This window comes from Bidens hawaiensis, unplaced genomic scaffold (assembly GCF_021521415.1).
Source record: "Bidens hawaiensis isolate Kalapana, Puna unplaced genomic scaffold, B.hawaiensis_p1.1 tig00012550_1, whole genome shotgun sequence".
Classification (NCBI taxonomy): Eukaryota; Viridiplantae; Streptophyta; class Magnoliopsida; order Asterales; family Asteraceae; genus Bidens; species Bidens hawaiensis.
In genome coordinates this window covers 90,315-103,590 of record NW_027492026.1, presented here as the reverse complement: position 1 = coordinate 103,590, position 13,276 = coordinate 90,315, and the positions used below count along the sequence as shown (strand labels likewise).

At 38.5% G+C, this 13,276-nt stretch overlaps 1 protein-coding gene across 1 annotated transcript; it reads right to left on the bottom strand.

Moving 5' to 3' along the window:
• Window positions 1-10,783: 10,783 nt before the first annotated feature.
• Window positions 10,784-11,260, bottom strand: LOC143541324 (uncharacterized). Its single transcript, XM_077034174.1, has one exon. The coding sequence runs from the start codon at window positions 11,258-11,260 to the stop codon at window positions 10,784-10,786; it is 477 nt and encodes a 158-aa protein (XP_076890289.1).
• Window positions 11,261-13,276: the final 2,016 nt, after the last annotated feature.

Sequence of the window (13,276 nt, the reverse complement as noted above, 5' to 3'; positions counted from 1 at the left end):
CAAAAGTTTTCATTCAAATAATTCAAGGCATTATGAAACAAGGCACTCTGAAGGCAATGGGAGAAGTGTCAAGACTAACAGGTCAAGTTTTCATCAGACCAAGCCCATTGTGACCCAGAAGCGGAAAGAAAACACGCTCTCGGTTCCTTGACCAAAGTGGGTGTATGAGCCGAGAAAATTAAACAGGTTAAAGTCAAACGTGTCTTCTATCCGCAGACCAGAGACCAAGTCAACCACCTATATAAATCAAAAAGTTTTAAAGCCAAAATACATGTGGTTGCTAAAGTCCCCGATAACAAAGTCCATATCATCGCATAATTCCTTGTTTAATAACAATGATGATATGACATGGTAGCTCGTAACACATCTAACTAAGTCAGGCTTACCCTGAACTACTTGGACTGGGTACCCCAAACTAACCGATCTCGCACATTATGCAGGAACAACTATGGAAGAATATTATCAGACCATGGTTTGTTGATAGTTGCTGTTCCAGGCACATTACGGGAGACATATCTCAGCTGAGTGACATTCAAATATTTAACGGCGGATATGTTTCTTTTGCGGGAGGAGAGAAAGGAAAGATTACTCAAAAGGGTACCGTGAGTAATGGGGTTCTGAAGTTCGAAAACGTCTATGCTCCAGAGTTAAAACACAGTCTGCTCAGTGTGTCGCAGATTTGTGATAAGGGATTTTCCACTCATTTCACCAACAAGGAATGCTTAATTCTAAAGCCTGGTATTGTCATAGCAGAGGAGTGGGTACTGGTCAGATCTTAGAGGAAAGATAATGCCTACTTGCTTGATATGAACAAGAACATTCCTGACGAAATTACATGCCTATTCTCTAAAGTGTCGGAACATCATGCCATGTTGTGGCATCGTCGTCTCAGCCATGCAAATGTGAAAAACCTGAACCGTCTTGCGAAGAACAACATTGTGCGAGGGTTACCTGTTAAAGACATCGTGACTATAGAGAAGTGTGTGGCTTGTGCGTTAGGCAAGCATCAGCGGAAATCACAAAAGCCAAAACCGATAAACACCATTTCCAGTGTCTTTCATTTGCTTCACATGGATCTGTTCGGTCCCGTTCATGTATTGAGTCTATCTCGTAGTAATCACTGTCTGCTCATCACCGATGACTACTCCCGCTTCACTTGGGTATTCGTCTTATCAAATAAGGGTGAGACGGCTGACTTGATCAAGAAGTTCGTAGTGCTTATGGAAAATTAGTTGAACTTGAAGCTCAAGGGAATTCGTTGTGACAATGGCACGGAATTCAAGAACTCCACACTGAACTATTCTTGTGCCGAAAAGAAAATTCTTAGTCAGTACAGTTCCACTCGTACTCCTCAGCAAAATGGTGTCACTGAAAGACAAAATCGCACTTTGATCGAAGCAGCTAGAACAATGTTATGTGATTCAAAGTTACCACTCTCTGGGCTGAAGCGATCAACATCGCCTGTTACGTGCAAAATCGGGTGTTGATCAACAAATCTCAAATGAAAAGTCCCTATGAAATAGTTCATGGTCACAAGCCCACCGCCGCACACTTTCTAGCTTTTGGGTGTCCGTGTACTTTGTTAAATCTTGAATCAACTCCCATGTTCGAAGCCCAAGCTGATGATTGTTACTTTGTTGGGTATGACAGTCGGACCGCCTATTGTTGGTGCATGTTTTGTAACAGATGATCTTTCGTGTTTGTTAGAATTGAGAGCAACGGTCAAAGGGGAGACTGTTGGTGCATTTTGTGACCGTCGCTATGCAATTCAGACCAGCGGAACGCCACAGGCGAAGTTAACACAACTTCGCCTTAGGCGAAGTTAGAACAACTTCGCCAACGGCGAAGTTGTAACAACTTCTGCCTTAGGCGAAGTTATCACAACTTCGCCATAGGCGAAGTTATGAACAACTTCGCCTACTGGCCCAAGCCCAAGCCCGAGAAGATGTTTTGTCTATATATATGTGTGTCTTGTTTAGGTTTTGTATCCAGAAATTAAGAGTAATTGTGTTATAGTTCATTTGTCTAGAGAGTAAAAGAGAGGAAGTGTCGTGAGGGACGACCCGAGGTAGAGCTCACCTCGGGTCGGACGTGTTTCTGTTTATGTTACGGTATGTAACGTGTTTTGATTATTATAAAGAATCTGCAGATTTGTTTATTTGTTCTTGTATTTGTTCGAATATTTGTTCGTGTACGTGTTTGTGTTCTTCGTCTTGTACACCATTAACGAGTCTAGGAGGATTCCGCACTCCTAGACCTCGTGCGGATCTCGTATCGATCGGCGACGTCCCCGGGGGGACCTACAATTGGTATCAGAGCCTTAGGCTCTTATGCTATGGTTCGAGATCTGCGTTTTGGTGTTTCTGGCACGTTTCTGTGCGTTTCTGGCCGAACAGCGCCGTAGGCGAAGTTATTGTTCATCAGGCGAAGTTGCCGTCACTGTTCGTAGGGTTTCAGCGAAGATATGAGGTCTGGCGAAGTTATGAACAGGCGAAGTTATAGCCAGGCGAAGTTATGAACAGGCGAAGTTATGAACAGGCGAAGTTAGCAGCCAGGCGAAGTTATGAACAGGCGAAGTTAGCAGCCAGGCGAAGTTAGCAGCCAGGCGAAGTTATGGCCAGGTGAAGTTATGGCCAGGTGAAGTTAGCAGCCAGGTGAAGTTAAAAAAAAAAAAAAAAAAAAAAAAATTGTTTGGAGTTTTCGTCTGTATGGCCAGGTGTACACGATTATTGTGAGACCGAAGATGTTGTTCCATCAACGAGTGAAACTTGTTATCTCTTGGTCTTACGTGTGAACAAATACGTGTCAACTCTGGATATGGAGTTGAGTTTGTGAATGGGATATTGATTGAAACTGGATATTGACACATATTTGGGTGTTTGTGGGCAATGAAATTGTTGTTGTTCGAGGTGACCAATTGAAGAAAGTCAAATTGAACTGAAGGTTTTTGTCATTACTGGATTGCAGTCAGAGCATATTATTTATGTTACTTTCAAGGCGTTCGAGAATTGGATCCTGAAACGTGATGCTTATTTATTAGAGTGAAAATTCTGGAACAAGTTGGATTTAATCAGGAACTAAAGTGTTTATGTTCTTGATCGTTATCCCTGGTGATTGAAGATGCTTCGGATTAATTAATGGTCATGTGTTAGATTCTGTCAAGGTGGTTTTGTGATGAAATTGATCACTTGATGTTGAGTAGTTGAAGATTAAACCTTATCGTATGCCGACGAGTTGGTGAAGTTGTGGAGGAAGCCCAACTTCACGTGTTGGTGAAGTCAGATGGACTCACGTGATTGGTTGAGATGATCTATTGGCACGAGGATGCATGCATTTCAAAGACCTCAATCGTTATAGTCGGAGAAGCTTACACTGAAGGGGAGATCTGATATGGAAGACGCTGGGTGACTGGTAGATTTGTGAAGCTATAGGACAGTTTCAGACACGGCTGGTTGATGAGCAAACAGAAGATCATCAGTTAAGAGGGAGTCTGTTGGTGCATGTTTTGTAACAAATGATCTTTCGTGTTTGTTAGAATTGAGAGCAACGGTCAAAGGGGAGACTGTTGGTGCATTTTGTGACCGTCGCTATGCAATTCAGACCAGCGGAACGCCACAGGCGAAGTTAACACAACTTCGCCTTAGGCGAAGTTAGAACAACTTCGCCAACGGCGAAGTTGTAACAACTTCTGCCTTAGGCGAAGTTATCACAACTTCGCCATAGGCGAAGTTATGAACAACTTCGCCTACTGGCCCAAGCCCAAGCCCGAGAAGATGTTTTGTCTATATATATGTGTGTCTTGTTTAGGTTTTGTATCCAGAAATTAAGAGTAATTGTGTTATAGTTCATTTGTCTAGAGAGTAAAAGAGAGGAAGTGTCGTGAGGGACGACCCGAGGTAGAGCTCACCTCGGGTCGGACGTGTTTCTGTTTATGTTACGGTATGTAACGTGTTTTGATTATTATAAAGAATCTGCAGATTTGTTTATTTGTTCTTGTATTTGTTCGAATATTTGTTCGTGTACGTGTTTGTGTTCTTCGTCTTGTACACCATTAACGAGTCTAGGAGGATTCCGCACTCCTAGACCTCGTGCGGATCTCGTATCGATCGGCGACGTCCCCGGGGGGACCTACACCTATAGAGTCTATAATAAGGCATCAAAACAAATTGTCGAGTCGTATGATGTTCGTTGGTTAGAAGAAAATGAAACAGATGCCCGCGTGGGGCCTGACTGGTTATTTGACTACGACAAGCTCTTCAGGCCATTCAATTTGTTTTCGGTGACTGATTTAAATGAATCAAGAGAAGGAAGAGGATTCTTCCTCCAATGTTCAAGAGTTTCCTATGTTGAGTGTGGAACCGTCTGAACCCTCAGAAACCACTCAGCCATCATCAGAAAATTTGGTATAAAACATGATTGATACCGTGTCGCCACAAGAACCTTCCACTGAAGAGATTTTACCGGTTGAGGGGGAGAGTGCCATTCGACAGATTTTTGGTAGCACTCTATTCCTCGATGTCATTCCAAACGAGTACATCGCTAGTACTTCGTACTCACACAACACCGCTGCATCGGGATGGAGAAACCCCCTCACTGAGGCTCTCGAAGACCCAACTAATTTTCCAGCAAACTGCTCTGTTCTTGATCATTCTGTTCCTTCAAGAATTCAACGGGATCACCCAATTGACAGTATCATTGGTCCCCTTGAAGCTGGCGTCTCAACCAGAAGTCAGACTGGAACGATCAACAATTGTCTGTATTCTTGCTTCATTTCTCAAATTGAGCCTAAATCGATTGATATGGCTCTGCAAGAACCAAGCTGGGTTGAAGCCATGCACGAGGAACTCAATCAGTTTGAAAAACTGAAGGTGTGGAAGTTGGTCGAGCTACCTGAAGGGAAGAAGTCACTCTACACCAGATGGGTCTATCGAAACAAACAGGATGACACTAGGGTTATTGTTAGAAATAAGGCAAGGCTTGTGGTTCGCGGGTTTAAGCAAGTTGAGGGTCTGGACTATACTGAGGTGTATGCTCCGGTGGCTCGTCTTGAGGCCATTCGGATCTTCTTGGCATATGCGTCGTACATAGGGCTCACAGTCTATCAGATGGATGTCAAGACGGCATTCTTATACAGGGAGGTCAAGGAAGAAATCTACGTGGATCAGCCATCGAGTTTTGTGGATCCAGTACATCCGTCACATGTCTACAAACTGGACAAGGCTCTATATGGTCTTCATCAGGCTCCTCGAGCCTGGTATGCGACGTTGACAGCACATCCATTGGAGCACGGGTATAAACGTGGAAACATCGATCAGACACTATTCATAAAGATCGTTGGAAAGGATCTGATCCTGATTCAGATTTATGTGGATGACATCATCTTCGGTTCTACCAGCACTGCTCTGTTCTGAGTTTGAGGAATTGATGAAGAAAAGGTTTGAAATGAGCTCATCGGGGGAGATGACAATGTTTCTGGGTTTGCAGGTTCGTCAAAGCTCGACAGGCATTCTGCTACATCAAGGAAAGTATGTCGAGGATATGTTGGCAAAGTTTGAGTTTCAAGATTCCAAAACTGCGGCGACTCCTATGGCTGAAAGACCTCTTCTTTCTTCAGATCTTGATGGGAAACCCGTAGATCAAACATTATTGATTGATGATCGGGTCCCTAATATATCTTACTGTCAGTCGCCCTGACATCATGTTTGCAGTCTGTCAGTGTGCTCGTTTCCAGACTAATCCTAAACTCTCTCATCTAATTGCTGTTAAACGAATTTTTAGATATCTGAAGGGACAATCTAAGCTTGGTCTTTGGTGTCCCAAGATTCAGAATTTGATCTTTATGCTTTTTCTGACAGCAATTATGAAGGTGATGACAATGACAGGAACTCGACGTCTGCGGGATGTTAATTTTTGGGGGATCAGCTCATTTCGTGGCAATGCAAGAAACAACAAACGGTGTCCACAAGTACTGCTGAAGCTGAATATGTTGCTGCTTCTGCCTGCTGTTCTCAAGTCATATGGATGCAACATCAATTGTTGGACTACGGTTTGGATTTTCTTGATACTCCTATTTTTTGTGATAATGATTCTGCGATTGCCATTGTTAAAAACCCGGTCCAACACTCTAAAACCAAGCACATAGATATTAAAATTCATTTTATTCGTGACTGTTACGACCGGAAGCTAATTCATCTTGAACAGGTCCACACTGATAATAATATGGCGGACCTATTTATGAAACTGGTCGGAACAGCCAGATTCAATGTGCTTGTAGGGTTTCTTAAGATGTTACGTTTTGAAGACTGAGTATTTTTGAGGTTAAATTGGTACATAAATATTTTTGAGGTTAAGTTTGTACAAATTTAGGAGGAGAAAAACATAAAAATACAAAAAGAGTGTGTGCGTGCTTAATTTAAAAAAAATCTATTTTGATTCCTTCACTGAAAATTATGTAGGTCACCTAGGTTTGAGGGACATATACTCCTATATGTTTGGTCCTATCATCTACTTGTAGACACATGGGATAATCATTTTCCTGAAAACTGATGGAGACTAGGGTGATTGAATTTAAAATTTTCTCTTAGGGTTATCATATGGGAAGTGATATTACTATTCAGCAAATTCTTACTAGAAGCTTAAAAATATTTTCAAATGAAAATTGATCCAACCTTTGAGAAATGATAGATAAATTGATTATGTGTGCCTAACATGTGAAGATATTAAGCTAAAAAGACTTTTGATTAGTCATTGATGTCTATGGTAGCTTTCCATGATAAGTAAAAGTCTAAAGTGAAAACTAAATCTGCTAAACTTATTGTGGAGACTCATTTTGAAGATGTCTGCATGTCCTTAGATACATCTCTCCGAATGATAGGCAGAAAAGCAATTACCAAGTCATACACGAGCCCATTAGTGTCTTGATCGCAAATATATATATATATATATATATATAAATTTATGTATATATAAGTGTAAACTACTATAAAGTAATTTTATTTTAAAAGCTTAAAGGGGCACCAGGGAACTACAGGGGTGGGGCATACAAATAAGTCCTAAACACCCTGAATGTAAGGCATGTAAGTCCGGATGGCATGTAAGTCCAATGTTTAACACTTAAAGCTTAAATTTTTTTGTAAATAAAGAAATTCTTTTGATCAAGCATTTGGGGGTTGGAGTCAAATTGGGGTGTTCTGGGGAAAGCCAAATAAGCTTTGAGAAGAGATAGGGGTATCAGAGGTCCATAAGTGATGTTCGTATAAGTCTTATGCCTAATTGAACCTAAGCATATCACTGGCGCGATGAAAGTCACGCTAAGTTCTAATTACCCGCCATCAACCTTTTCACTATGTCATAATAATGTTGAAAATGAATCATTGTGAAAGTATCCTAATCAATATGATCTCATGTTCGGATCTTTTCTTAGAAAGGCCGGTTGTTTTCAAATTGCTTAAATTTGATCCCAAATATATGCTAATTTTCTAAAGGTTATTTACTTTATTTTATTTTTTATTTTTATTTTTATTTTTATTTTTGTTTTTACCTCATATTTACTCATATTAAAACAAGTGTCTTCAAGAAATCGATTTTTTATCAGAGGTATTTTTCTAAATGAGTGGGTCTGTTTTTTAGTTCAAATGGTGTTTTTGTTTTGGTTCTCAGGATGGTGAGATTGGTCCAATGGATTTTCTAGTTCTCTGCCAGATCATATTGGCCCTGCGAACTCAGTATTTGTGAGTTCTCGGCTTTCAGTAAACGGTTCTCAGCCATATGTTCTTGGTCAGTAAATATTTTCGGCCAAGTTAGATATGACCAGGTAGCTTAAAAGGCACTCATTACCACTTATTGACCATTCTTGAAACTCACTTCTATTATCTTCCAAAATCTTCTCTCATTATAACCATCAAATCCTTCATCTACTCGCCGCCGTATATCTATTCTTGTCTCCTTGAACTTTCAAGTAGATTTCTTTAAAAGGTAAAGAAATCTAATATGATTGAAGGGTTTTCGGTGATCATTGGATTTACTTGATTCATCATTCGGAAGGTTTGTTTGTTTTCTATTGAAGTTACTGATTATCGGTTTAGTCATTGATTGTAGTTACAGGTTTGGTCATCAATGGTAATTGGTGGTGTGATGATGATGATGATGATGATGATGATGATGATGATGAATAGTGCTCTGAGGTTCTCGGCATTGACTGACCAGATTCTTTTGATCAATCAGAGAGATCTTCGTTTTGAAGATGTTTTGAAGCATTCTCGCTAAAACCTTGACCGAGGATTTGTTGGTTCTACCAAAGATACATCGTGTTTGATTTTTCTGAGTCAATCAAGCCTAATACTTGCAGCTGTTCATGATAATAGAGGTCATGGTCATTTACTTCTATTGGGAAGTAGCATGACCTTTGCTGGATTACCGGCCGGGGTTACTATTACTGGAATAAAGGCACTAAATAAGACACTCAACTTCCAAGTGTCCATTTAGAAGCCACAGTATATACGCCGAAAGGTCTAAATGAAGGTATAAAAGCACGTCGAATGTCTACAGCTGAAACATTTGTGATCAAGAAATACACCAAGGAGGAGAATGTTAGGTTGTATTTTTGGTTTATGCTTGTAGTTTTCGGTTCTAGTTTTGGGCTGTTTTGGGCTTTTGATTGTAAGCCAAGATCTGTTGATTTCGGTGGGCTTTTGGGTAGTGTTGAGTTTAGTTGGTAGAATATATATAGAACATATGTTAACAGTTTAGGGTTGCTCGGCCTTTGCAACTCAACCGTGTAAGTGATTAAGAGCTTAAGCACCCGACGTATAATATACGTGTGTTTTGAAGTCTCTTTATTGTGTTCTTCTATTTGGTTTTACGGGAGATATTATGCTTTGTATAGAATCGGCTTGAGATTAGTTTCCGCCTAATCTTCAAGTATACTGATATCACATTGAAGGATCCGTCGTGGGACTTACATATTTTGAAAGTGAGGCATAACCTCAAAATTCATGTGTGTGTGCAATAAATAAATAAGATATGATACAATAAAATAATTAATAATTAAGTTGTAAACAATTAAATAGCACATAAGGCAGTTTAGATAAGCACGTATAGGGTTCTAACATATGACTAGGACAATTTCTAACAACCTATCTTATAACCTTGGGCTCTGATACCAATCTGTCACACCCCAACCTAAGACGGAAATGTCGGGGCGTAATTCGATTGCTCACAGCTCGAAGATACTATCATAATATAAATGTGACAAAATCTATTTAATTATTTTACTCAATTTTCACAACATTTTGGGGACATATGCGTATTATTCATATTATATATATATATATGTATATATATAATCTCAAATATTAGCAAACGTATAATTGTGTGTGATTAATCAAATATACTTGTTATGTGTTTGCTTGTTTATGTATACATTCGTATTCGGAGAGGTCCATCATATTCCCTTGTATAGGGTTCTCAATATTGTTGACCAACGCCCGATTCGCTTGGCAACGGTCTTATTATTATTTACTCATGGTTGATTTACCGGCGCCCGATTCGCTTGGCAATGGTTTAATTGACAACTTATTTGTTTATGGTTTGATTCATTTACCGCATTTATCACATTTTGTTTATTTCTCTTATTTATTATATTTACGTTATTTTATTGCAAAACTGGTGATAAACTCACTCAACATGTGTTGTTGACAAAATTCTATTTTTTACGCATATGCAGGTTGCTTGAGTTGAAGTTTGAACACTTAGAAAGACCTTAGGGTTTATTTAAGACAGACATAAATTTAACTTGTTACATATATATATACACTATATATAATACAAGAGACACGGGCAAATTAAGATACATACTTTTTAAGGGTTTTACAAATCAATCAACACATGGTACAACCTTCAATTCATCTAGGATAAGGGTAAATTTGTCTAATATGAAAGTCAAATACGGTTATTAAATAATAGTTACAATATTGCCCCCTTCAATTTGCTTAACTTTTATAGATTCGAAAAATAGTTACAACTATGATCCTTGATCTTTCACTCATGTGTGATTTTTATTTTCACTTTTAATCCAACTTCCCCCATGATTTTTAAACGTTTGTAAAATTTTCATACGTTAATATTTTTTAAAATAAATTGCACCATGAAAACAAGCTTATTTTTCTCTTTAATTTGAGTATGGTAGTGTTATATTTTTTTTTTTTCAGTTAAAAAAATAACATTTTACGTATGAGCGTTTGCGGTCCGGTTTTGACAGTTTTAAATTAAACCGTGGCATAACCGTTAGCAACGGGTTTTTCGTTGAAATTTGAAAACCGAAAACGACAGGCCAAAATTTAATGAAAAAAATCAACCATGAAATCAAACCAATGATCGTTTTGATGATTTTATGGTTTTAAATTAAACAACGAACACCCATAAACTTGTTACATGATAACCAAGGTATGTATTTCCCGCATATATATATATATATATATATATATATATTTGAATTGTTTGATGTATTTGAATATTGTGTTTACATTTGAAATAAAATAATTAAATAGATATTGTCACATTTATATTATGATAGTATCTTTGAGCTGTGAGAAATCGGATCACGCCCCGGCATTTCCGCCTTAGGTTGGGGTGTGACACTTTAATTGATGATATCCAGATCTGAGATCAATTTTAGAAAAACGACTTGCACCTTGAAGTTGGTCAAACAGATCGTCAATCCTGGGAAGCGGATATTTGTTTTTGATTGTGACCTTATTCAGCTCCCGATAATCTATACACATTCTCATCGAACCATCCTTCTTTTGACAAACAATATCGTAGCTCCCCACGGTGAAGAACTTGGTCGTATAAATCCTTTTTCTAACAATTCATCCAATTTCTTTTTCAATTCCTTCATTTCAGTAGGTGCCAGTCTAGAAGGAGACTTAGCTATTGGTGAGGTTCCTGGCACTAAATCAATTTTAAACTCCACTTCTCTATTTGGCGGAATTCCTAGTAACTCACTAGGAAATACATCTTTAAATTCTGAAACAACTAGTAGTTCTTCTAACTTTCTTGGTTCGGGTTCTTTGGTTACAAAAGCCATGAAAGCAAGGCATCCCTTACCTAAACAACGACTGGCTTTTATTTTTGATGTTATTCCAACTTTTCCCGCTTCTTTATCCCTGACTATTCGAATGATTTTACTATTTGGTGTTCGAATTTCAATCGCCTTATCACTACATAGAATACGAGCTTGGTTCATTACCAACCAATCCATGCCTAAAACTACATCGAATCCTACTAAGGTCATGGGTAACAGTTGTACCGGTATATCATAACTGGCTAATGAAATTATTGCATTACCTAAGGCCTCACGTATTCTAATTAGACCTTCATTGGCAGTTTTAACTTCAAAATGATTATCTAATTTTACTATAGGTTCATTTAATAGACTACAGAATTTATGATCTATGAAACTTTGGTTAGCACCTGAGTCAAATAACACTCTAGCAGAAATGTTATTGATAGGAAACGTACCGGTAATCACGTCCTGTATATCAGTTGTTTTTTGTGTATCGAGCATAAAGACTCAGGCATTTCCCTTTCGACCATCTGTTTTTGCACCACTTCCACTTGCTCCGGCCGTGGTGACCATTGGCTTTCTCTTTGGACACTCAGTACTAAAATGTCCTTTTTCCACACATTCAAAACACTCTACAGTTTTTCTTTTGCAATCAGCTTCCATGTGACCAGACTTCTTACAGAAATTACAGATGATAGTGTTGACTGGTCGTAAACATTTACCATAGTGCCTTCTACCACATGAATTACAAATGGGACGAGTGTACATAAAAGTCCATTCCTTCTTCTTCTCGACCTTCCTTATCTTCCCTCTAACAGGAAACTTCTCCTCATTCTTTCTCCTTTCGTCACAATTCCGGATCATCCCGTCCATCAGTTATCCGGCTAACTCCATTGTTGACTCAATTGTCGCAGGCATATGTGAATAAACTAAATCACGGATTTCGATAGGCAACCCGTAAATGTATCTAGTCACTTTGTTAAACTCGGGAGTGACTAGATGCGGAAAAATTCGGCAATACTCCAAAAACTTAGTGTTATACTCTTTTAAATTTGTTCCAATAACCCGATGGTTGCACAACTTGGTTTAAATTTGGTCTATTTCGTTAATCGGGCAAAATCTTCTCAAAATCATTTCCTTGAATTCCTTCCATTCCAAATTGTATAAGTTCTCTCTGCCTTTAACTTCAATGAGGGTATTCCACCACTCTAGAGCTTCTCCCTTAAACATCTAGGAGGTATACTGAACTTTCTCCGTTTCTGGGCATTTACTGATGATCATGATCAATTCCATTTCCTTCAACCATTAGAGGGTTACAATCGCTCCCTTATCTCCATAGAACTCTTTGGGGCTATAAAATTTGAATACCTTAAAATCACATGCTTCTTGAAGTTTTAGTTTCTTTATTTCATTTGGTAGCTCGTTTTCTACAGTCGAGCTATTGACACTTCCTTCTTCTTTCCTTTCCAGTTCTTTCTTTTCTGTTTCCTTCTTTTCAGACTCTTTCTTTTCAGTTTCTTTCTTAGTCTCTATTTTAGATTGGACAGTTTCATTTTTGCTTTGACTTGGTCTTTTGGAACGTGAAGCAGTTCTACTTGGATTATTTTTCATTAATTCAACTAATGGGTTAACAGCTTCTTTGATCAAATCACGAATACCACATACATACTCAGGAGGTATCGCTCGGATATTTTCCTCCACTGTCCTTTCCTTATTATTATCTTGGACATTTGGATTACTATCAGCTTTCTCTTTTCCGAACATGCTGTAAAATAAAGATAATAATAGCTTAGGAAACAGTAATACAACATTTCCATTTCATTTTGATTTATGATACATCGAAAAGGAAATACAACAACAACATTACATAACAACTCATTCTAATCTTTGACCCATTTTTTGACAAGATTTTTCACCTTATCACACTTCTTTATTATTTTCTTCCCTATTTTCTTTTTGTATACCCTTTCGTTTCTAAGTTCGTCCATCACCGCGTTAGGCGGATTTGGATAACCAGTAGGTGCTGATGCGGCAGGGAATAGATATGCATTTTCTCTAGGATATAAGTGGGGGTTGGCTACGTATGCCTGCATTTCTTCATCATGTATATTGTTGGTGTAAAATTCCTCTATCAACCAACCTTCTTCTCTTATCTAGTTAGCTTGTTCCAAGATTATTGGGATTGGACCTACATATGGGGGAAATTGAGGA